The 26,367-nt window shown below is 35.9% G+C and overlaps 1 protein-coding gene across 3 annotated transcripts in view; it reads left to right on the top strand.

Annotated features, from left to right (window-relative positions):
- Positions 1–26,367, top strand: part of ppfibp2b (PPFIA binding protein 2b) — a 60,492-nt gene that overhangs the window by 12,039 nt on the left and 22,086 nt on the right. For all 3 annotated transcript variants that reach the window (XM_041218396.1, XM_041218397.1, XM_041218398.1), the window contains exons 2-6: positions 2,198–2,290; positions 8,554–8,759; positions 19,585–19,671; positions 20,776–20,889; positions 24,954–25,085. In XM_041218396.1, the coding sequence (XP_041074330.1) occupies positions 2,227–2,290; positions 8,554–8,759; positions 19,585–19,671; positions 20,776–20,889; positions 24,954–25,085 (603 nt within the window). In that variant the 5' untranslated portion in view covers positions 2,198–2,226. The remainder of the gene's footprint in view (positions 1–2,197; positions 2,291–8,553; positions 8,760–19,584; positions 19,672–20,775; positions 20,890–24,953; positions 25,086–26,367) is intronic.

Raw genomic sequence — 26,367 nt, forward strand, 5'->3', positions numbered from 1 at the left:
CAAGTGGTGCTTGAATTATGAATACGTTATGAATACACGTGATCATCATAATAATTGAAACAGCTGCTGACACAAAATATAAAATAAACATGTTAACTTAAACTGCATGATTGTCTTTAATGCGTTTCTTTAATATGTATACTGTCTGGAGTATTGTATTTGTCTTGGTGTATTGGGTTTTGTACAAATCAGTCTTTACAATAAATGGGTTCTGTATTAAATGCAGGCAAGACCTTAATGTCGTCACTAGTCTGAATTATTTCATTTTCTAAATATCCAGCAGAAAACAAAGAGCCTTGATTCAATGGCTCCAAAGCGATTTATAGACCCAAAGATGGTACCATTGCTCTCACTAAATGTGGCCATATAATTAACACCATTGATGCACAAGTTCCTTTCTCCATTCTGTTGAGCTACAGTTGTCTTTTGTGTGGGACCGTGAGCATGTGTACTGCTGTGCCATTAGACTCACTTAATTGTAATGTGCATTTCCTGCAGCTTCAGTGTTGGGTTCAGTTTCGGTTTTCTGCTCAAGCCAAAATTGTTTGAACAGACAAACGGCACCTTTAAAACGGTATGTAAGGAACATATATAATTTATACACATTGCAAATCTGAGTATTTACAAAGAGGTTAAATATTGTAAATAGGTGCTTGCCATCAGTTTTATTCTTAGACAGTTTCATGAGTTAAAGCTACAGGAAATAAAAAAAAAACAAAACAAATACTGTAGTGTGTATAAGATCTTTTGAAGGTGTTCCAAGATTGAGCTTCATATATTACAAGCAAATACCCACAGATGTAATCATTTGTCCTCTGTGAGTATGACTGAGCAGCTTGTCAGATTTCTTGGATAAAAGCACAAATCAGCTGATCTGAAATGTCTATTCAACTGGAAAGTTTAAAGAGCTTTAAACCCCACAACTGAATTATAAAAGTGATTGGCTGAAAAGAAAACAGTGCTGTTGTATATATAAAAAAAAAGGTTTGTTCCAGATCTTAAAACTGCAGTACTGTAGAATTGTAACACAATGCAGTGCAGTAGTTTTTTTTACAGCATTATTTTTCAAAGCGATGCCGCCCTGGCACCTACTGATAACTTCTTGGCAATTGAGTGTGCAGTGTTAGTATATGGGTAGACATTCTGCCACAAATCCAGCATGCATTTTGATTAATCGACTACGTTTATGGGCGTTGTACTTAAAGCACAAACAGTACGCAAGAAAAGCACACCTACTGTACAGAAACGTTTTGCTTATATAACATCCTGATTTGCACTGACACTGAACTCTAAAACGAGCGCTGGGGTAAACTGTCTATTAGAGCACTCATTTATGAATTGATCTTCTCAGATTGCAGCCTGTTTGTCAGAATTCAAAATGAATTACTGTGTTAAACAAGGATACATGTTCCTATAAGAACAGTATGTATAATGTTACACATGATTTTTAAAATGCTGTGTAAAATAAGAGATTGTATTTATGCATGATATTGGCAAATACAGTAATATATTAATAAATAGCAAAATGGTTAACATGATGTTAAGAATGTCACTTTATGGCATAAACACTGGAATATGTTGGTAATTATGCTGAGTTAATGGCAATATTAATATGACATGCCACCATTTAAATCAGTTCAATAGAAACAGGGTTTCTATTTATGTTAAACTTAGGACCAAACAGCTATTTTCTCAACCAAAATACAGGAGACTGGGCTGATAGTCACAATATAAGGGGTAGGGCAGCTCAGCTGTTGAGAAACTGCTGCAAAAAAACCTGGTGTGGGGTCTTATTTGAGTTCAAGTTTACCTGCAAGGGTTAGTGAAACCTATTTTTCAGTTCCAGCTTGACAAGTTTAACCGTAACTGTATATTTACCTTGAGGTGATAGTCCTGCCCATTCTACAGGTGAAATATCGAACAAAGTCACAGGAAATAGTGCATGCACACTACAGCAGCCATCCACTGGTTATATCTGAGGCAACAATGCCAGCATGTTAAAGCTGTACTGTTACTGATTGCTGCAGTTTCCTGTAACCCTATTTAAGATCTTGTTCACCAGGTACAGTAAGGCATGTTGAGATGACAGTACAGGCAATTCTTTAATAATAATATACAGTAAATACACATCACCAGCTTTTGTAATTAAAAAATAATGCAGTTTTTTGTTGATTATGTATGATTTTTTTTTTTTTAGACAGGGCAGAACAAATGCAGTAGATCATTATGGCTTCAGATGCTAGTCATATGCTTGAGGCAGCCTTGGAGCAAATGGATGATATAATTGCAGGTAAGAGGATAAGTACATTCCTTACACTGGGAGAAAGTAGTTTTATTAAAAACCTGTGGACCGGTAATTAGAATCCCTATTGTCTTTTTATCTGTATATTATTTAAATGTTAAAGGTGCTTATTTAAAGTACAATATCCCATTAAAGTAAAACGAGTCAATGCTGGCATTAGAACATGATTTATGCAGACTAATAAACTATTAGGACAGCCTGGCTAACCAGAGGGGTTTGAATACCTTTATAGCACACTATCTTATATGAAGCAGCAATAATTGCAGCTCAAAGTTCTTTGAATCATTTGTAATACAAACAGAAAATGAGTGCACACATTAAAGCACAACGTCCATCCAGGCAATTTCTTTGCCATCGGTGTGTTGTGTCATTGCAACAGTTTTAAGGGGTGACCAAATATGTTAAAAGTAAACAGATAATATCACTGTGATGCAACATTTCTGTGTTGTTTTGTTTTGTTCTATATTATTATTATTATTATTATTATTATTATTATTGTAGTGCTTAACATTTCATTCACTTGCATTATTATGTGCCATAACCAATTTGACACTGGCAGCACCACATCTCAGAAGAGATACATTCAAATGCAGTCATTTCAGAATCTGCTCCAGGCTGGTGTAATTGTTGCAAAAAAAGATATTCACCCAAAATGGACTGTTACAGCTCCACAAAATCATGAAACGGGACCACCTTGACATTACGGGGAAGGCAACACATGTAGATACTTGTGATTTCAATGTGAGCTCCAGGGTGTGACGAGGGGTGATGCTTCACTTTGTAAAGATTATTAGGCAGGTGGTTAACGTTCCTCTGGTCTTGGAAATGTTATATTTCTCCTGTGGTCGATTCAGTTACACAAATTATCTTCTGGAACAATGTCATTGTGCGTATGTTTATCATCTATGTTAGTTTTTTGTATGATGATAAAACTTTTAGAAGCTACTGTTAATGTTAAATAAATAACAATGTTATTATGTTTTCAGTCCACCAAGGTTCAAAGGTAAAGAATTATTTTACTTGCATAAGCAATGGAGTTTACAAATCTGGAACCGTAATTGCAGTTTTCTTCTTCAAAAGAACAAGTAATGCAATCCTAATTACTGATTTTATTATTTGGCCAGAAATGACGACTATTATTCCTTTTTATAATGCAACATACTAAATCATGTACCACAATCAGTAAGTCATTTATTTCTATGTGGATCAGGATAATTGGACATAATCATTAATAGAACTAGTGAATTACAATATAAGTATGGTATACTGTACCTCTCTACAATAGGTGCCATTTTCTTATCATTCTTTATAATTGATTTCAAATATTTAATGATCAGGCCCGGGTTATGAATGGGATGTTTTGCTGCATATGCTCTGCATATGACATCAGCAATATATTCAGTTTATTTTACATAATCCATGATTGATGCAGACAACTTTCAGCCTTAAAAAATAATAATAAAAAATTATATAACAATTGTGGAGTGATAAGTAGGTTACTTCAAAGCAGTGCATCATACTCTCAGTAATAAACAAGTAAGGTGAACGGAAACTAAACATCTTTAATAAAAAACACATATGGTTCTTGATGAAGTACAGAGCAATGCGAAGAGCACATGGCTAATTTAAATGAAATACCATGTTATCCACATACCAAATTACACTTCCACTTCTATCAGTATTTCCACACTGGGGATTTCCGCTAAAGGTTATATTAAGATCACATTCAACATGAAGTTCAGTAGTTCTGCATGAGTAAGTCTAAGTAGGCTGAAAGCTATAGTCTCAGTCTGTGTAATACAGTTAACCAGCGTAGGACAGCATGATCCAAGGAAGGGAACCAGGCTGTTGAGATTGTAAAAACCTGTTTGTTTTGTATTTTGAAAACAAGCTAATAAAACATACATCTTTTTTTTTTCTTTGACAGTTGTGTTGGACTGTTCATTGGAAATAGCCTCTAAACTATACAACAATATGTTTGTTTTGCGAATGTCCTCCTGTATTCCTTGCAATGGCTGGTTAGTGATACATTTCAGTCAGTACTGTACAGCATGTCATCAATACAAGGGTATCAAGTAGCGCTTGAAAGTTGTTCTAAATTAAAGATCTATAAATAGGGAATGTCAATTTACCATTGTGTGTTTCAAAGAGTCCAATTTAAACCAACCAATGTCATCCCTCCAACTCTTTCGATATGTATCTCGTTTGGCATCATGTTTTGGACGTAGTGCTGATGGTGTCCTGTAGAAACAGTTTAGAAGTAGCAGCTGCAATGGTGTAGATCTATACTCAAAACACACACTAATGATAATTGCCTCCTCAGGGTTTTTTTCACATTAAGGCTTTATTAACAGTTCACATTTTTGCTTGGTGTGTTTTTTGGGGGGGGTGGGGGTGGGGGATGCATATTTAAATGCAGTGTACAGCCTATAGATGGCAGTATTGGGTCGTACAATATGAACCGATTACTGACGTTTATTTTGACAAGCGCTTTTATGTATTATACCGCATACAGAAAATAAAATAATCCATGCATACAATTTGAATATTTTAATTAAAAAGTTAGATAAATATTTACTATATTTCCCCATAAGAAATGGATACATAACTCAAAACGTTTTCCTTTATCTATAATTTTTGGAGTTAATTTGCCTGGAGTTAACATCAGCCAGAGACTGGTTAAAACATCCCATATTATATGAAATTTGACCAAAGCTGTTTATCTTTTTCTTCAAACCTAATTTAAAATAATCCACTGTTGGTCTTCCAAAATATCATCCCACATATCTGTCACTAGCATGTTTAGAATGAACTGCACTAAACTGTGCTTAACTGAGAACAGGAATGAGCTAAGAGCTATGACTGCTTTCCTTTTCTTCAACACTAATTTCAGGTGCAACATTACCTAATTACCCAATTCACACCTAGGTTTAACCTGAAGCTATGCACATGGAGAGAAACATTAACCAGTCTCCAAAATTTAGCTTAAATTACATCCTGTGGTGGTATTCTGATTCAAAAACAGGAATTAGGTACTAAAATGATTGTAAAGAAATTGCTAAAGTACCTACCTGATATAACTAATCTTGAATGCATGAAGTATAGGGTAATATATTATTGACTTTTCTCAGACCAACCTGTGAATGAGACAATAGTGTCAAAGATATTATCCTTGTTAAAAAATTAAATAATGAATAACTGGCAATATAATTTGGAGGATTTTTTAATGCAGCGTTTGAGTATTTCTAAACGTCTACAGGCAATATATATTAAAAAAAATATATTAATTATATAATAGGTGTGTGAATAAACTGAGTGATTAAAACTGAAGTTTGAAATCATATTAAATGTTGACAAGATTCATAATGCCTGAATACATGAACAACATTTGCAATACAAATTGTGTGTTAGATAACATACAAATACATAGATAAATAAGCACAAGATGCTGTCATGCAAAATTACCCCGAGAGTCAAATATGACAGAAAACAATAATACCATGTCATCACCTACAGTGTCTTACTTCAATGGCCAAGCTTAGAAATAATTTGCTCCCCCCGGCAATTGCAAAGTTTAGTGTGTAAAAGAAAAATAAATGACCTCTGTCATCATTCATTAAGTAAATGGCTAAATACACATGGTATAACCAGAAAAAAAAAGACACCCATTGTGTTTTACTCAAAATCTGTTTGATTATAGAAAACAGATATATATATAATATTATATATATATATATATATATATATATATATATATCTATATATATATTATATATATATATATTATGTCAGCTCAGTTGGCAGCCTTGTTTAATCTTGATTTTTAGGGGTACGTTTTCTCAGTCATTTCAAAACGGATCGGGACGGCATTTCATATGCTATAGATTTTTTTTTTGTTCAAGTTTCGTGAAAATCCGTGTGGTGGTTCTTAAGTTACAGAATTGTGAAAAAATTAGACCTTATTAGACATTTTTTGCGCTAAAATAATTTAAAAAAACGGCAGCGTGTTTAAACACCATATCTGGCAGGTGGATGGATAGTCCTCACTAACTAGGAGTGTCTTTTTCTGGAACCGAAAAAAGTGATAAAGTATTTAGCGAGTAATTTTAATTTTGTGTTTTTTTGTTATTGTTGTTGCTAACTTATAAGTTACACTTGCGCAGTCGGGCTCCACCACCAAGAGTAATTTAGTGGGTATTCGTCAGGTTAATAATTATTTGTGGGTAATTTAATTTGAATTCCTTAGATCCTTAACCTCCCTTTTCAATTTACACCATGTCCCTTTAGGGGTTCTGTAGTAATTAGATCATTGAAAGAAGACAAATATACTTCCAACCAAGCAATCCATGGACTTTATAGATCTTATCCATTTATGACAGTGATGCTTCTAAACTCTTCTAAACCCAGTGGTGTCTACACATGTTATCTGAAGTGAACCCAGCTACTGTACCAGTTAAGCAGTGTAGGCTGGAAAGCCTTGTCAGAACATGGGGCAGGTGAGGGCACAGTGGTGTTAATTTAAGAGGTTCATTTTAATTCAGTTATGATTTTTATTTTCAATACAGCTCTCAAATTAATGGTTATGTCTATACTAGCAGAGTAGGACAGTAAATTAAATCAGTTATTTGTACATGTCGGTTATTTGTCCATTTGTACGGTTATCCCTCTTGTAAATACTTTAAGCACATCCTGTGAATATATGGAATTGTACCATTCCAGGAGTTAACAACTGTATTTAAAATATGTACACCTATCATGGGTCTAATGCATTTGTTTTATTGTACAACATTTATTGTAGGAATCATTTTAGACTCTAGAAACCTGTGAAAATTAAATCTTTGCTGAGTTATTTTCTATTTATAATATTAAATATTACTGTATTCTTTAGCATCAAAAAAATAGTTTGAAATCCAAAACAGTAGATTTAATTAAATGAGTGCCCTCTACTGGCTCTCTGCTGGTAATACATGTACACTGCAGATCTTTTCTTAATACTGTAATGATGATATTTGTTTGGATTTGTTCTTAATTTTAAGATATAAATCTAGACTTGAAACACAATTTTGTGTTATATTTTTGGAGCAACACACATTTAAAGTTATTATTTTATGAAGATCAAGCGCATTAAGACCAGGCTATTACTGGACGGGAATCTGACTGGATTAAGGAACACACAAAGACCATGATGTGTTGAGGATAATAGTTTGGCATGTTTCACAGACCCTGATTAACTCTAACCTTGGATTAGTTTACCAAAAATTACCTTTGAGTAGCGCTTGATTAGTGCTAATCGGGGGTCTGCGACACAGCCTTTTGGGTTATAAAACGTGATGCCTTGCATTATGGTATTTAAATGTGTTGCCCATTCGCATGGATCAGTGGTTAGCGCAGTTACTTTAGTGATTTGAGGAAAATTGCTTCAGTCACCGATTGAGTATCAGTTGACAACTCCAGGGATAGTTTAAAGTGAGTAACCAGGAAAAAATGTGTCCCATCTTGGGTTTAGTTTGAAAGCCATCTGGATGACAGACTTGGCCTATATTAGAAGACAGATGCTGCCAGAATGAAATACCGATGTAAATACCTGAGTGCAGTGCAGAAGAGCTGTTACACGATTGAACAGCAGAGGAACAAGAGGAACAGTTTTAAGTATCAACATTTGTGTAAACAGGATAATAAAGGAAATAAATATGTCAGTATGGTCCAGTAACAGTTGGCAAATTTAAAGATGTAAGAGTGTTGGTTAACCGCAAACTAAAAATAGATGCATTTATTTCTCACTTTCTCTGTTGTTTTTTCAACTGAAAATCCTTATTTTAAACACAAATACATATTTGCAATAGTTATAACCAGTACACAAATATAAGCTCTGCCCTGCCACACTTAGTATGAGTATAGACATGTAAGTTCCCTTTGCAGCAGTGGTTTCATATACATATATAGTCAGTGAGTTGTAATACAGAACTAGCTAGGATTTATTTTACAACTGTTTCCCTCCAAACTAGTAAATCACTAGTTGATTCAAAACTGCATAAATAAAGCATTGAGTACAGATGACTGCATTGATAGATACAATTTGTTCAGAGCCCTTCAGGTGCTGTAATTTTCTATATACAGTTTGTGGATGTCTAATACTGCTCCAATCTGCTTCCAATGATCGTCGAATCATATTTAATAACATTTGTTTGGTCACAGTATCCAGGAAGAAAAAAAAAAAATCTAACTTTTTTTAAAAAATGTTTTTAATTTAGGCTCCAAAGCTGCCACAGAGTCCACCAATGGCCTCTTTGACATTGAGGCACCAGTGCATTTGAGGTCCCTGCAAGTTTTACAACTTACGGAAGAGCTGAGAATTGCATTGGAATTACTGACGAACGAAGGGGAGAAAGGGTATTTAAGAACACAGATCTCAGGCGTCACAGCACAGTATCTGACGGACTGGCTAGAGACTGGCACAGTAAGTATCTGAAATAAAAGATTCATGGATAATGTAAAACACGCACAGTTATGCGTGGTAATGCTTTTTAAACTGTATTTAGGACAGTGTTCCATAGCGTGCTTAGAAAGAAATGTCTGTTTGACTTCTCCATTGAAGTTAGAGTTTATTTTCAATAATCAAAAACTGAAGCTCGTGCTTGGTTTTATTTTATTTATAACTAGCGAACGCTATTAAAATAAACTTTTTATTGAGAGCATATGGAGTGTGTTTACTGATTGTGGTTAATGTCAGTAGTGAAAGTGTTTCTGAGTTTTGAAAGAAATATCCAACCCTACTATTTTAATGACCTAATCAAGCTTGAGAAGTACCTAAAGAACCTATTCTATAATGAGATAGACATTTGATATACTGTATGCTGGTGAAATAGCGCTTTGGACCCTTGTTAACTGTTTGAGTTAATGATCAAAGCAGGGGTGACAACAAGACACCTATTGTATTGAAGTGTAATCCATTTCGTGAACTTAATTAATTGCAGTGTAAAGGTAACAAGCTCAGGTATGACTTACTAAGCTCACAGTAAAATCTTCAATGGATCAAACTGCTGTGCAATGAGAGTCCTATTCCCGGCCCTGAGTTAGTACTGAATTCACTTTTGAAGAAGAACTTTGCCTGATTCTCAGATGCTGCTAGACCTTTGAATGTCAGATTAATGGAAACCCGTCTCCCCGTCTAGCCAGTGGATGTCTGAGGTGAAGTGGACTGCAGGGGGATAGTCTCATGGAAAGGGATAGCGATCATTAAAAGCCATAAAACAGTGGTGTAGCATCTGGATTTGACTTGGTTACAGCAGGTTTAAATTCAGTACAGCTTAGAAATAGTCAAGTGTTTTTTTGGGCAGAGAGTACGGGGTGTCAGCAGGTGTACATTAACTTGGATCTTGCTACTGGAGCTGCTCAGCTCATCACGAGGGAGAAAACAGTTGGACGCAGTAGAAAACAGTAAAATCTTGACTCTTCTGGGATAGCTCCACTGAGTTTCCTGTTACTCTTTCACATGCTGCTTCTCTCACTTCGCTCTTTTCAAACATAGGGGGATCACTCGAACCCTTCCCTGGTGTGGGGGTAAGTTAGATCTGAATTAAGAAAATAAGCTGTAATGGTTCATTAAGGGGGTTGGACTTGTTGGTAATGCAGAACAGTTCTTGCTTCATTGGGGTTAAATGTAATAAGGGCAGCTTTTTGCAAACAGCTGGTATTGCTTAAGTATCTTCAGTGTCAGCGCCAGTATAATTCAGCTGCCATTTGATGTTTAGTAAGAAGGGTCTACATGAAGCACCCAGAAAGTTTTAATGCTAAAAACATTGATTTGGAATTTGATGTTAATCCATGCATGTATTTTGTTTCATATAAAACAATATTCTTCACTTGGAATTACACTTGTAATAATGCCAGCAGTTAGAAAATCAACAGATACCAGTTCAATCTTTTATTTTTTTTTTAACAGCCTCCGATAAAGCATATAAAATACATGATTAATTATTGATGATGTACAATGCATGCACTGTAGTGTAAATAATATCTGGTAGTATATACATTAAAATGTTTGATTTAGAAAGTCAAGGTGGATCTTATTATATACTTGTTAGCCATTAATAAAAACAAGTGCGAGTTTCAAACCATGCAGGAGATGTTGGATCACTGCTTCTTATGTGTATGGAAATGAGTGTGGTTTTACTCTGTGTTCTGGTTCTACATCTCTGTGTTATAAACGCAGTGTAACTGATTGACAGAACAGATACATGTGCTGATCCAAGTTGTAAACAACCTGTTGCTTTGTCTAAGTAACTGGTGGAAGGGAAGTTGTTGCTAGATATAGTCTATATACTCCACATTCTTCAGCATTAAGCTCAGACAGTGACAGCATCCTAGGAATATCAAATTATGTTTGAAAAAAGGAAGCAATTGTTATGTGTGCTCCCATGACAAAGCTTAACAACGCATGCTCCTTGATTACTCTACAGCACGGATCATTTTCTTTTAATAAATACTCATTTCAAAGTAGGGTTGTGTTGCATTATTCTCAAGGTGGCTCTTGTATAAAACATGTATTATGAACAGAGAGAAAGCTCACCAGGAATCTATTCGTTACCCTACACTGAATGTGCTTTTAACAGCAGGGTATGTGCATTCGACATTTTAAGGATAAAGTGCTGTATTTAGAAATGTACCTTTGGAAAGTTAGCATTGAGACTTACAGATCTCTGAATAGCCACATTCCCTTTTTTGTGCAATCAACATGAACAGCATTATATTAATAAACAATAACACGCACAAAGCACACAAAGACATTTGTGAGGTCAGCTGTGAACGAGCACACCTGTTTATAATGTAATTATTCTGCATACGCACGGCCTATTTCAACTGAGCGATGCATCTATTGCTATATTTAGACAAACAAATGGTTACATTTTTGGAGACAAATTATATTTTGAAGTAGAGCAAGTGTTGGATGTGAATGACGTGGATCATTTAGTAATCAGTTCATAATTATAAAATAATATTAGTTTCCCACGGACAGAACTGTCCTTTCTGAGATCTGGATCTGAACACTAACATCTCAACAGCAATATTGTGTTTCAGCATATTAAAACTCTGTCATTATTTTTTGCATGCAAATACAATATGAAATGCATACCTAAAAAGCTTACTGGGTAAAATAGTAAGGGGAAAAAATATCCAAAGGTTAAAGGGTAAAGGTGTTATTGTCATAGCATAGGACGGAAAAGCACTTCGGCTTAAAAGCATTGTCCTAGAAAAAAATCAAACTGTTAGGTCATGTTGAACATTATACTACATGATTAAGTGAAGCCTGGTGTCTAGGTGATGTGTTATATGTGGCTGCTAGGAATGTCTTTTATCTTCATTCCTATTGTGTGTGTTATGAGGCGGGATGTAGGTACATATTAACAAGATAACCCACTGCAATAGAAAACAAAACTGCTTTATTTTTAGCCTCCTTGGAGAATCTTTGTTCACGTATTTTATTTGTTAAGAAATGGTAAGGTAAATGAAACTTAAATGTCTGCAAGGCTGAAACTCGTCTTACTTTCAAGGATTCTGTGTATGTGTTCTGTACAGATCAATATCTTTACCCCAAAGAATAACAAGCCAGGAGAGGTTCGATAGTCTATTTCAATCTGATGCTTTGCTTTTAAGAATACTATAGAAACAACAGGAGATTGTCCCTGATTTTCTTTGTACAATACAGAAATACTGCCAGGCAATTTTGTCACATGCAGATTTTGTGCATAGTACAATAATTCTGGCTTTCACAGTAAATAACTGTAATAACTGTACGTAGACGGTTTGAAGGAATGTATGCCAGTATGATTTACACTGGTTAGCCCAACTGGGGAGTTTTCTGGGAATTTTGCATCTACTTTAAGCAAGTGTCATGGGATGTGGCAGGATCACAGTCAGACGGGAATTGGGAATTAAAAAAAAATAAAGGAAATCTGTATACCAATAATGTATTATGACCAGCTAGGTTTCATAATTGCAATTTATTTCCAAGCCGGTTGTCCAATACTGGCTCTAATTTAGCATTTAGCAACTAGTCAATTCAAAGTAAGCTTTGACTGTGTGGGCCCCATGGATACCAGTCTGAGGTCACAAACTGCAGATACCCCTGTGTGCATAAACACTTGAAATCTGGAGACAGAGTGATACAGTGTGTTTGTACATGTTAAATGAAAATAAGATTCTCTGCCCAGTTTGCAGTAAACAAGAGTCCTTCATGACAGAACAGTCTCTGTAGCTAACAGGAAATACCCCATAGTAACTTCAGTGCACAGAGGAACGTGAGAATGCAATTCAGATCGAGGAAATGGTCTGGGCAGAGGCTGAAGCCCTGAGAACATTCTATTCTTAGTTCTACAGTACTTGCACCTCAATGAGGACTGGAATGCAGTGTCACATTTGAAATACATACATGGCTTTTACTTTTCTTTACATTCAAATAGAAAAACTGTTTGTTTTTTTTGACCGCTAATGTCAGCAGGGGATTTTACGAGTTTGAAGGAATGGCTTTATTTTCGTGCAAGGTTTTTGCTTGGCCTATTCTGAAAGGGCTTTAGCAGCTTAAATCATTGTTTTAGGGATTGAAGCAAACCGTGGGGGCTGTGCCAGTTATGGAGAACAGCAACTGAACTTCAACAGGAAGTAGGGTCTTTTGGTAATGAGTTCCAGCCAGCCTTTAAACGGAGAGCTAGACAGTTTCACTGATTAATAGATCTATCTGTGACAAACAAGAAGGCTGTACAATTTGTATTTCGACAACAAAAAACACCTAGGCACAGCTAAGTTTAGACTCGTATAGAGACATAAGTTTATTGAAAGCAGATCCTCGAAAGAAGCCAGCTGGCATGGTTTATTTTCAAAGTCCGCAGCATGATTTTAGAGCTTGTCACTTAACTTCATTAAAAACCAGATGCTCCATGGCTCGGACCAGACGACACTCTTAAATCTGGGTTTATACAGTTGCTTCTCCGCGTCAGGGGAGTGGAGTCTGAGGTGCTCTGGAAATAATCTACTGAATAAATTGAGCAGTGTCTTGTTTCAAGCAATACTACAAAGTAAGTGAGCGTTGCAGGTCACCACTGCATACTCTGACACACACACAAAAAAGCTACTCTAAGATTTAGGCAAAAGTTAAGGTAGCAATGGGCCTGAAGCATGGAGACTGATATTGATTTTTACAAGCATTTCACTTGGCTTAAAAGGGTAAGTGCTGTATTTGCTGATTCCTTTATTTCCTTATTAAATGTATCTCCAGGTATTCTCAACAGTTTTAAGTTTTATGAAGGAAAGCATGCAAATCTGTGAAATGTTAGGCATTGCCAAGTATCTCATGAGAATCTAATTTAGTGCAGAGCACATGAGGACAAAGATCATCTGTCTTTCTCGTGAGATTTTTTCTTTGTTTCAATAACCAAAGCCCTCATAAAGCTTGTCTTTAGAATGGTTTGTGTGCATGGTAACAGTGGCTGCTGTCAGCTGGCAGGGATACAAACCAACCACCTGGGAGCATTTTGGTAAGGAGGGACTGTTTTAGGTAAAGAAAACTGCTGCATGTTATTTTCTTGTATTGTAATATATCAAAATGAAAATGTGGGTAAATGTATTTTAACCTCCAAAAGTATGTGTTACTGGTTTTCTTGTTTTTTATTTTTTTGTGTGTGTGTGTGTGTGTTTGTAAGTTTTTGGATGGTATGCATTTTAATTTTATGAAGAGTATTTTGAACTTTTAGAATTAGATTCAATCCCTGCAGAGATATATATAATACTCTTGGAAACGACTCAGTTAACATGTAGGGCTGCAGGGCATTCCAGAATTCCTCTGATTTTCCTAATCAGCGTTTGAATGATTAATAATCAGAAATATGTGTTGAACATTAACCAAACAAAATATAAAACCGAAAACCGAGAGTGTCTTTTGGTGAACGAGTTTGTATTAGATTGTATTCCTCAACAGTTAAATAGGGTTACTGCCTTTAAAGGGTACATAAGGTCCGTTTTATTTTATTGTGTTACATGTTCACGTGTTGCTACAACTGTTTACGTAAGGTGTGTGTATTGTTTTATTTTTTATTTTTTTTTACATTTTGCCCACTTTTTTAAACTTTTAAATTGCATACCCTGCCTCAAATCACTTCCCATGTACCCGCATGGACCACTCAGAACTACATTTCCCATCACCCTCTTGCTCACTGGTAAATCCATCTCAGTTACATATGTGAGCAGGAGGATGATGGGAAATGTAGTTCTGAGAGGTCCATGCAGGGTACATAGGAAGTCATCTTGAGGCAGGGAATGCAATTTAAAAGTTTAAAGAAGTGGTCAAAATGTAAAAATAAATCAATAAAAAATAAATCAATGCACACACTTTAAATAAACAGTTGTAGCAACACATGTGAACATGTAACACAATAAAATAAAAAGTTTCAATTTTATGTTTTGTTTAGTTAATGTTCAATACATATTTCAGATTATTAATCATTCAAACAGAAAATCAAAGGAATTCTGGAATGCCCTACAGTATAAAGGTATGACGGATATTTACTGCAGGCCAAGAGGTTGCAGTCTACCACCCAAGGGGCAATGAACAGGAAATAGATATGTGTAATACTAGATGTGTTCTTACAGGAGACTTACTGCTGTTTGAAATGTTGCATGACACTTAGAAGCAATAAATGGGATTACTGTTTTCAAAATGTGTCTTAAACAAGCCTCCTAAATTGTCATAAATACCCCTCAACTTGCTCAATAGAGAATTGAGATACAGTAAAAGCAAGCAAAGCTTACAATTTAAATAATAAACAACACCATTCACAAAAAAATATATATATATATTACAGTAAAACAGTGTTTATCTGTATAGAAAAATTCAGATAAATTCAGAATACCGAAAAGAAGAGTTTGTTTAGTGATACTGTTCTTTTCTAAACACCACAGTGTTAATGGTTACTTGTATATTTGATGTTTATGACATGGTTGTCCAATGGATGGATTTTGAGCCATATGTGGCTCATTGAGCTCCACTATATGGATCTCTTGATTCAGAAGTGAAAGCTGGATATTAGGTAGGTTTTGTTAGAAACAAGTCAAAGAGTAAAAATGAAAACACTGAAGAGGCTTGTGATCCACTTATTTCTGCCATTGGAAACATTGAGAAAGACTTCTAGATAAAACATTAGTAATTTACTGTAGTCCACTTACTCATTTTGTTACCTTCATGATATTTTGTTTTTATGGCTCTTTAAGGACTCTGGCCATTGATATACTGTAGAGCTTTGGACAAAGCATTGACATGATATATAGTGTTCTTTAGAACAATGTGATACAGTGTTAGGAAACCGGACTACAGTTCTCTCTAAAACTTGTCCAAAAGGAGAAGGCAGGGTCTCTCCAATTATCAAGCAAGCTCTCAGCTGGGTCTGTAAAGTGCTCACTCCACCAGTTCAGCTTGGATTAAAGTGTTTCATGTTGTCTATTGCAGTAGCTAGGTTAACTGATTGGCATTACAAGGCCAAACGGGGTTGGTTGGGGTTATGGGTTAGGATTAGGGTTAGGGTTAGGGTTTGAAAGAGCATTATTAAAAAAAAAAAGAAATGAACCTCTCTAAGCAAACTCAAATTTCCTAAGGTGCAGAGGCTACATAGCTACATAGACATGGCTTCAGTTCTCCTTAGGTCAGAAATTAAATTAGTTAAATTGTACAGCTATGCCCAACAGTGTTGCGTTAACCTATGCAATTCGTTTTTGTGATAACTGTCATTGTAAATAAAGCTAATACCCTAATCACTGTAAAGTAAGATCAAATGTTTTTTTACTTTTTATTTTTTTATTATAGGTTACAAAGCATACTCTAGCTCTGCAGTGACACATGACATTTCTATTCTGTCTCAGCTTGTGAAAGAGACTATTCTTTCCTTAGATGGGATGATCGTCCTTGATAGCAGCATTTTTGAATTTGCTTTAATTAAAACTGCTGACAGGCTAAGCCCATTTCTGATGATAAGGATGTGTCACTTGAGTCTCTCTACACCAGATAACAAATTTGACAAGGGCACATTTTGGATTAGTAATCTTAAAAAAAACAATCCTTTCAAAATCTTGAGGATTTTCAAGGCCCCTGCAAAGCTGCTGTATGTGGTTTAATAAACCAGTGTGATAACGCTTAAGATTTGGTTGCATAGTAAGAAGGGTAGGGATAGGGATTTTAACCAGTAAATATATTACAATACAGTGCAGTAAATGGCAGTTCACGTTTATGGTATGTTTGACTTGCATTCATTTGTTGTAGTCTTTGAAAGATTTCTTAATAGCTAAGTCTGTGGATTACACAGCATCTCAAGTGAACTGTTTTAAAATATTAGTTGCATGGAGTCCCTATTCTCAGATATTATGTAGCCCACTATCTAGCCAGTGCAGGGTAGCATTGCATATAACTTTAACAATCAACGAATCACGATATGTCGACGCATACATTGTTAACTGTCTGACAATCAATATTTTGAGATTGGTCAGCCCAGTAGCTCATGTGTTGACTGAAATATATATATATATATATATATATATATATATATATATATATATATATATATATATATATATATATATATATATATATATATATTACTGGAAATAATGATAGATATATTCATACATAGATATCACACACCAATTAACGGTGGAAGGTATGACACACTGATTCATTCAACAAAGATGTTCACAACCAATTAATCATACTTGAAAAATATTATTTGCCTTTTTTTGTTTGCAGAATATAAACATTTTTGCAGTGTCACTGTCATTGTAGGTTTGATCTGATGCTTGCTCCACAATTACCTTAATTACAAAAAAATTAGTAGTTGTCAGCCTGTTGCAAACTTTAATGACAGTCTCTGTTCAAATGTGATCACATTGTTGCCGTTCACTCTTGTTCAGTAACCCACTCATAGTGATCTGCATTGACCAGTACTTCTTTTAAGTAATACATCAAAGATCCAATATCATTTGAACAGTGGGGTTTTTTTTGGTTAAAACCTCCAGACTGACTGTCTCAGTCCATTTTTAAATATATTTTAGTGGCATTGTCCTAGTAGAACAACAAAACTGTCTACTGTCTGTTAAAAAGTACCACACTCCTCTGAATTAGGGTGAGACTTTTTTTTTGTATAAATATCTATACCTAGCATACACTAAGAATCGAATTAGGAAATTAGGCTATGTGATGTTTGTTTACAATTTTGTTATGTCAGCTGTATATGTCCACAGGTGGCATTGTTTCTTCTTTTTAAAGTTAAAGTGAAATTGCTCAATGGCTAATCAGTCACATATATAATTTAAAGCAAAAAATGATGTCAAATTATCAAAGCAAGCATATGTCAATACTTCCATGTTGGAGAATTGCCAGAGATTTGGTGGAAAGCAGCAAACTTTAATAATAATAATAATAATAATAATATGTGTGTGTGTGTGTGTGTGTGTGTGTGTGTGTGTGTGTGTGTGTGTGTGTGTGTGTGTTTGTGATGGATATGCATATTACTTTCAACAGGATTACAGTAAAACCTCTTTTAAGTTTTTGTTCTAAGGTTTTTCAATAAGATTTTTGGAGAGAAAGACATTTTCTTGATCCACAATTAAAACAGAAAAATGTGAATAAAAGGAAGAGAATGTAAGAGTGAAAAAGATGACCATGCCATATAAGGTAATCAGATGGCTAGGAGGTTTGACCTTGATTTGTTTGGGATTGGGGTTTAGTTATTTACATTTTTATGTGGGGTTGAAGAACCTAGGCTCGAGTGAGACAGCTGGAAGTTACAAACCATCCCTTGGGTGCAGTACATGTTACACTCAAGAGATTTGATCCTAATTAATACATTTAATCAGAAAGTAAATTTAAAAATACAGTTAAAGGTTTGTCTTTGAATAAATAGAAAGCTTGTTTGTTTTAAACATTTTGAAATAAAGAAGCAGGTTTTAGTCCATTAAACAGTCCTTCCAACTCAAGGACAGAACCTGGATTTGGGGGCACACTTGTTGTCATCGCTTTCTTTTATAGTACCTAGCAGTGGATTTAAGGGCTAACAGATACCTGATTGTCTGATAAATCAGTTCAGGGGGATTGTCTAATGTTTTAGGTGGATCTGTGCTCTGAGATGGCCCTGCAAGTGAACCTAGGCACCCCAAGTGGCATATTCAAAGGAAACCCCAAGTACATGTTTGGTTCACCATATGCCAGCTCAAATAAGTTCTAGATCTTTTGTAACCATTCTAGAGCATTGTTGTGCTGTAGGTCCTAGACAGAACTGCTAGGTTGACTTTCAATTTGACACCCAAGTGTCTTGGGAAAGGAGAGTATTTACTAATCCTGACTGGATGCACAAATTGAACTTGTTTAAAATGCTGTGCCTATGAAGAGAGAAAAATGTGTGTTGTTGACATACAATGTTTTTTCAGTTTATACATAAAGTAAAAATGACTATGTAAATCTGTCAATCACATGGTATGTCACACAAGACAGTAGTGAGTATCTGTGGAGAAAGGAGTGGGGGTAGAGGAGATAGAGGTAAGAGATACTACAACAATTTCCTTTCAGACTCTTGTTTGAATCCTCCCTTTTTAATCGTCTATCACCAATAGAAACTACTGTAACTAACCCATTTAAAATGAAAAGCATTTGAGTTTTTTTATGGAGCTAAAACAAAAGTAGACAGATTGTGCAATCAGTTTAATACTACAAAGTGGTGGCAGTGAAAGGGTTATTTAAATTGCCATTGTTCCTCGCTGTAGTGCAAAATATGTGTTAATCCCCCTGCCTGCCCCCCCCCCCCCCAGGTGAAGGTGTGGGGATTATTCTAAACTTCTTTTAGCGTTTTACATTTAAACTTTTCTGAAATGAGTTATTTAAGTAAGTACGTCTCTTAAGGACACTGCTGCGTTTACAACAACCGATACTATAAATAAGCCAGTGGGAAGGCAATGGCCTCAGCTTTCTGTGTCACAGCAGCTGAAATGTTTCTGACAAGATTAGATCACAAAGGGCTGGAAGAACCCCGCTGCTTGCCTACTCGCCTGCAGTGGCTTTGTTAGACTACAGAAGTGTTTTCATTAGCCTGGACACGAAAATGGAACACGTATTGATGCTGAGCTATCTGCAAAGTACATCTTCATTTATGATTAAAATGTCACTGTTTCACTGGTCTTTTTTTACATGTATTATTATTGAAATTATTATTATGTGACCAAACAGGACTCTAACACAATGCTATTTTCCCCAGGCAAATCCTCGCTCTTCTGTAAGCAGTGAAACGTATCAAGAACGTCTGGCACGTTTAGAAGCAGATAAGGAGTCACTGGTGCTACAGGTGTGTTTGCTAATATAACGTCCCTTGTTTCTAAGGCATACAAATACTTTATTTTGTTTGAGCAGTATTGTGTTGTTAGACATGCCATCTGCTTTTGCAGTTGTTTACACTTTGTAATTAACATTTTGTACACATTATTTATTTTTTTTATAGTGTGTCGTGAAGGACACTGATATATGATATCTTTATTTGAAAGTACTGGCGCCAACTCTGTCCTGGCTCAAATAAACAATATGCAGATATATAGTATGACTTGTCTATGTGAAAGGGAATCTAGGTTATAAAAACCCCCTGTTCAGTTTTAATTATTTATGTAAAATAAAAGCTTACATTTAGACAACTGGATAAACTACAATAGTTTTGAATTGAATTGCTGAAACCTTAAATGTATACTTAAAACCATATTACAGTATATAATAGGTTTATAAGTTAAAAGTATGCTATATCTACTCTATAGGTATTTCGATAGCTCTATTTACATGTTTGTTTGATTTTGCCGTTGCTGCTTACTGTGTTGGAAAACTGAATTCCAAATTGGTCTTGGCTTTGACTTGCACTGAAAAAGTTGTCCAGCATTTTCCCCACTCACGTTACGGCTTGTTGAACTTGGAAAGCCTCCAGCAGAGAGTCAGGTGCCAGCACATACCTTTTATAGACAGCAGCTCATTCTTTAACCACTTTGAAAAACACAGATGATAGGTGAAAGTTTCCATGAGTTAGTTACAGGTAAGGCGATTGGCTGCACATTCCCAGGAGAAGATTTGCTTTTCTTTTTACCTGCTGTTGCAGTGCTAGCACATTTGGAGAGTGTGTCTAAAACCCTTGAGTTTACAGATTAAGAGACCATTATCTTACATAGGAGGATCATACTTAGCCACACTTAAAACGAGGTATTAACAAATAGTTAACTTACAAAAGCAAACTGACAAATTAGTTTGTAACAGTATTATTTTAAGTTACTGGAGCTGGCAGGGCTTGTCCAGGCTTGGCTGGGTAAAATTTGCATATTTTATCAGGTTTTGAGAAGTGGTATCTGTGGGTGGATTTATGGTGGCCTATTAAGGCATTCCTGAGTGGATGTGCTTGCTATCTTCGGCCTCGCAGGTAAGTGTGCTCACAGACCAGGTGGAAGCGCAGGGGGAGAAGATCCGGGACCTGGAGAGCTCTCTGGACGAACACCATCACAAACGGCAAACCACACAGGAAATGCTACAACAGGTAAGGGCTCTTTTACCATCTGTTATTAACCTCGGTCTCACACACATTTCTGCAGTTGGATTTTATATCGTTGTTTCTGTATAATAAATCCAGAGCTTGGTTTCTTTATTGTTATTTTGGTTGTAATACATATTGCTTTTTTGGTTTTGTTTTCAGTTGGCAACTTACAATTACCCTTTGACTTTGTTGTTGTTGGGACTGAAAACTGAAGACAATATTACCACACTTTTCTTATTAACATATTTCTAATCCTCTGGCTAGAACAATGGGATTGCAAAAGTCTAGGTTTTCCCTCTAACAGTTAAGCCACATTCTTAGCAGGCAAGGGTTACTGATCTGGTTTTATTTGCTAAAAGGTGGGTCTGTTGATGGAATAAACAGGGTGTGTCTTATCTAAATACCTGATTCTGTGTTTCATTTAATCAAATCACAGTGAACATGTCCCCATGTAGCCATTGGTCCTGTTGTTAATCTTAAATATTTTTAAAAAGTTTGGATTTTTTCAGGGATTCAAATCAACAAAGACTTGAAAGGTGTTCATATATTTGGTTTTAAAGTTAATTAGGTTTACAAACTTAAGAAGAGCTTCAGGGCATTTCTGGGCCATGCTAGTACATTGCATTTTTAGCCCTAAACAATGACACATCTGTTAACATGTAGATACAATGTGCACACTGTTGTGTTTACCATGCTTGTTTTGCCTGACTTGTGGACAATTTCCATTGGAGATTAGTTATGAGTTCAACATTATTGCATTTGTAAGTAGTTAGATCACATGGAAGCTGTTTAATAGGAACGGAAGTAAAATTGTTATGTAGCTTCAGGCCACTGACATTGTGCTATTAGATCAGGTTTGTTTAGCCTAGCTGAATGCTGAGGTATACTGTAATGCATCAGGCAGTGGTTTTAATAAGACATAAGTGAGCAGAGCTAGCTCATTAAAAAAACTTATTTCCGCTTCACTATAAGCAGTTCAAACAAGGCAAGTGAAATTGAGGTGCACAGTACAAACACTGCAGGGGATTAAAATCAATAAATACCAGTACTAGCCCAAATAATGCATATATTAAAATGAGGCTATGGATATTTTGTTATTTGGTGGTAGATTTTGGAAAAAGACTTGAGCACTGTTAACAATTTATGACAAACGTGCAAGAACTGAAAAGTTATACCTTATACTGTAGTATATGCTGTCACCTCCAGCTATGTACTGCAGTCCGCACTCATGCATTCCATACACAGGTGTAGAACTGTTTGTTAATCTACAATTGATAAGATGCCATTCCTATGAGGAGTCTAAACTGGTTCTAGCCTGTGTAATTCAGTACTACAGTCTGTAAAGTTTTCCAGTATGACAGCTTTGAGACTATTTTTTGCTGCTTCCATTGGGATTCGTGGGAAAATTGGAAGTTTAGATTCCCATAGATTGCTAAGCCTTTAGGGTAGTAAGCAATGGATACAAGTCTTTATAATGAATGCTTAGCATTTCAACAGTTTTGTTTCCAATTGCTTTTATCTAAATTTCCTATTTATACATGTCATGTAGATGATCGGAAAGTTTTGGATGAAATAACAAATGGATAACGTTACCAATCACAGAATCATACAATCAAGATTTTAACCTTAGAAATAAGATCAAACAACATATGCTTTTGGTCAGTTTAACTCACCTATCTCCTTTGTGACACTTTGTGGAGCTTTGATGCCCCCCCCCCCCCCCCCCCCCCCCAGTTCGAGAAACTTTAAGCTAGTTCAAATGTAACCTACTGCAAAGTGTAGAACTGGCATACACAATCAATCACAGAGGTTGATCTGCAGAATCCTGGGGATCATAAAACAGCACTTATAAATTAAGATCCATCTCTGTGTTGAATGTTTTTTTTTTGTTTGTTTGTTTGTTTTTTTGGTGGTATAGTTAGTCTACCTCAAAAAAAAAAACAATGTAAAAGTGTATCAAGTGTAAAAGTGTATCATAAATGAATGAAAGGCTGCAGTCTTTACCATTTCCCCCTTACTGTGAAGAGTTATAGCAGTAAGAAGATCTGTATTTGTGGTCTAACTTTCCCATGGAAAATCTGAGTGTGCAAGAGGCTACACAGGAACAAAGGCAGGCACAAAGTTTCCTTAGTCTAGGAACTCATTCCATCTTCCTTTCTGAAAAATAGCCATGCTTATGGCAATTTGGAGAATACAGCCCTTGGTTTCTAAATTACAAACAGAGGTATTATTGGAATGATAATTTCTCTTTACTGTACCACTGCACAGGATTTGGTCTTAAGTACAGTACCTGTAAGTTTACGACTCTACCTGATTGTATGCTTGACTGGACGAGCCCAAAGACTTTTAGAGTTGTACCTTTAATTGTTTTGCAAGCTCAGACTCACGTCCTGCTTTGTGGATGTTCTTTATTTCAAAGACTGCGAGGGTGACGTCAGGCTCTCCATTTGCTGCACTTTGAGTAAACTGTGAGGTTGGAAGTTATAATTCTCTGTCAGTGACATGTTCTGAACCATTGAACCTAGACTACACAGTTCCTATAAAATGCTGTGCTAGCAAGGGCAATGCTGCCTGCTGTATATTGGAGGAGGTGCAGGTAGAAACTGATTTTACTGCCTGCCAGTGTCAGTTCTTTCCTTCTGTGTAAGGAAGGTATGTATCATAGTTGCGCTGTTTTGCTTTCTACTTATATAAAGTAAAGGTGTCTGGTGTTCTGTACAGGTATCTGTTAAACTTAACAACTTTTATTAAGGTATTAAGTAAGTGAAAAAAATGTGCTGATTTAAAAAAGTATGTCTAACAAAACAGTGTCACCATTAAGAACAATATGTAATAATACACATGCAGGGACATGACTAGTATTTTTATTTGTCTTGTTACCTAAAAAGTCATATTGCCATATATTCTTGTTTTAAAAAAGATAACCACGGTATTGGAAGTATTCTGACAGTTGTGTAATGACTTCCTGATGACATAAGCATAATGTTTTCCAGATGTTACCCTTATGAGACTCCAAAAATAAATATAACAGCAGCATAGCTGTAAACCAGTTTAGCTACTGGAGCTCACAAAATGGTAAATGGCTTACCTTTGAAAAATTGCACAGCTTTATAGTGAAGTTGGAGCAAGCTGAGTTAATCTACCCCATTCTTATGCATTTTAGACTGTTTATATGAATATACCGGTACTTAATTTAACCTTCTAGTCCTATGAGCTGATACGGCTGGCTTTACCAACTGCTCCTGCCATGTCTGAAATGGACAGTAAGTTTGTTACCTTGTTTTCTGCCATTTTTGAAGTGAAGCCAGCTGCATTTTTGAACTCTTGTCCCATCCGCATACCTCTGATTGCGAGTGCCAGCCAGGATAGACAGTGACCTGTGTACTAGATTCCAACTACATGCACAGCAGGTCACATCACTTTCTAGCAGTAAAGTAATCTTCTCCTGCATAGCATTGTTCACTAACTCCTATAACTCCTACCTAGTAACTATACAGAAATATGTTATGCATCTTTTTCTGACTATATTAAAAAAAAAAGGGTAATACTATTTGTAGGAACATTGACTATAATGTATTTAAATCTGTTTCTCTGAATAGGAGACAACAACACAAATAAAAGGGTGTTCGGTGACTATGCTGAACTGATATCCAGGGCTAGCCTTAATATGAAGAACAACACAATGTGAACACGTGAAAACAAACATGTAGAAAATTATCATTTTTATTTTTTTTTTGCAAGGAAATGTTTGGAGGAGTGTATCTGTTTTGCATTTTCAAGCAAGTCTTGCCAGACAAGCTTTCTTAACAATCACACTGTAGTGAGACTTTAACATGCTGCAGATGTATGTATGTCTAAAGTTTTTTTTTTTTGTTTCTTTTTAATCCCTAGGACTGAAATGGCTACATACATTTTATCTGGCACATGTCAGTCTGTGCCTCTGTGAAAATATAAATGGAGTACATTACAGTTTATATTTAGTACTTGTGGATCTCACTTGACATGTTGTTTGATATACTTTGTGTTCAGAGGCCTGAGTGACTGAACTGTACTGCTTAATTCTCCAGGAGCTGCTGAGCAGAACTCGCCTCGAAACCCAGAAACTGGATCTGATTGATGAAGTCTCACACCTAAAACTGAAACTAGTTGGAATGGAAAAGGAGCAAAATGATTGCGACGAGAAACAGCACAAAGCTGAGGTAGGTTCATCTATGCTAAACTGATCTCTACTGAAAAACGGAACTGAACAGACACGCAACAAGTAACAGGGCGTCCACTTCCATGGTCTGGTTGTATAGCTCTATAGATGTCTAAATTATTAGTGTTTCCTCTCAGAGTTGTCAAGTTAGCAGTCTGTCAAAATGTATGACTGATCCTATACTGAGAGTAATTTTAAAATAACATACTTCGAAAGTTTTACATGTGTCTTCTGCCGTTCTCTTTGATCCTCCTTCTGGACACTTTCTTTTGTGTTAGCCCCTGTAAGTTGAAACCAGTTTGGGATGAATAGAGGGGCTCCCAAGAATAACAGTCTGTCAAGATCAAGTGGCATCCAGGCAGCTGAGCATTTAGACCCTTTAATGTATACTCTGTTATACCAGACTGATCGTATATCCTTGACTGTACTTATGCTGAAGTGCATTTGGTAGTTTAAGTCAAGTAAAGTCTGTAAATGCATTAAAAAGAATGTACTTTTGTTGTTGTTTCTTGAAATGGTTTCCATCTCTTTTAGTGGAATCGGTATATGAAATAGACCTGCCATGGACTGTAGTTTGCAAAACTACTGTATTCCTTTTGCATTTAAGACCTTCTTGAATTTAAGACGTAGCCCTCAAATTAAGGAAAAAATAAAACATGAAATAAATATGTATTTACAAATATACAAACTCAATTACGCTGTTGTATCGTACAAAACTGACACGAAACGGTGTTGTTGTAGATTAAGAACGGAGCTTGTTTATGGTGCTGTGCACTGTATAATACTTAAGATGCAGACTCTGTCATACACACACCCCTCACTCTCTTACGGCATCACACATCCTGGCAACAGTAAGCACGACACAACACTCCACAGCATCAGGCAACATGTAACCCAGCAACCACAACAGCATTGAGCATTGATTGGCGTATTGAAAAATACGGGGGTCTGATCAGCATTTCCAAATTGTCCCAGCTGGTACTGTTTGTTAGAAATGCTGAAATTTGAAACGTTTCTCTTGGAATTCCTCAGGAAGCTTGGTTTGTTTTTTCTCAGCAGTCAGTGACGTTGCTGTTTGTGTACTCGGGTAGTCACATTGTTTGAGTGATTTTAATACACACCTCACGATACTGTACCCTCATGAATTTAAGACGCAGGCTATTTTTGAGAAGCAAAAAATGGTTTAAAAAGCGCGTCTTAAATTCGAAGGAATACGGTAATAGGTTTATTCTTATTTTATTCTTTTTAAATTTGGCCTTTGGGTTTGGGGCTTGACATCTACA

The sequence above is a fragment of the Polyodon spathula genome, chromosome 19 (genome assembly GCF_017654505.1).
Source record: "Polyodon spathula isolate WHYD16114869_AA chromosome 19, ASM1765450v1, whole genome shotgun sequence".
Lineage (NCBI taxonomy): Eukaryota > Metazoa > Chordata > Actinopteri > Acipenseriformes > Polyodontidae > Polyodon > Polyodon spathula.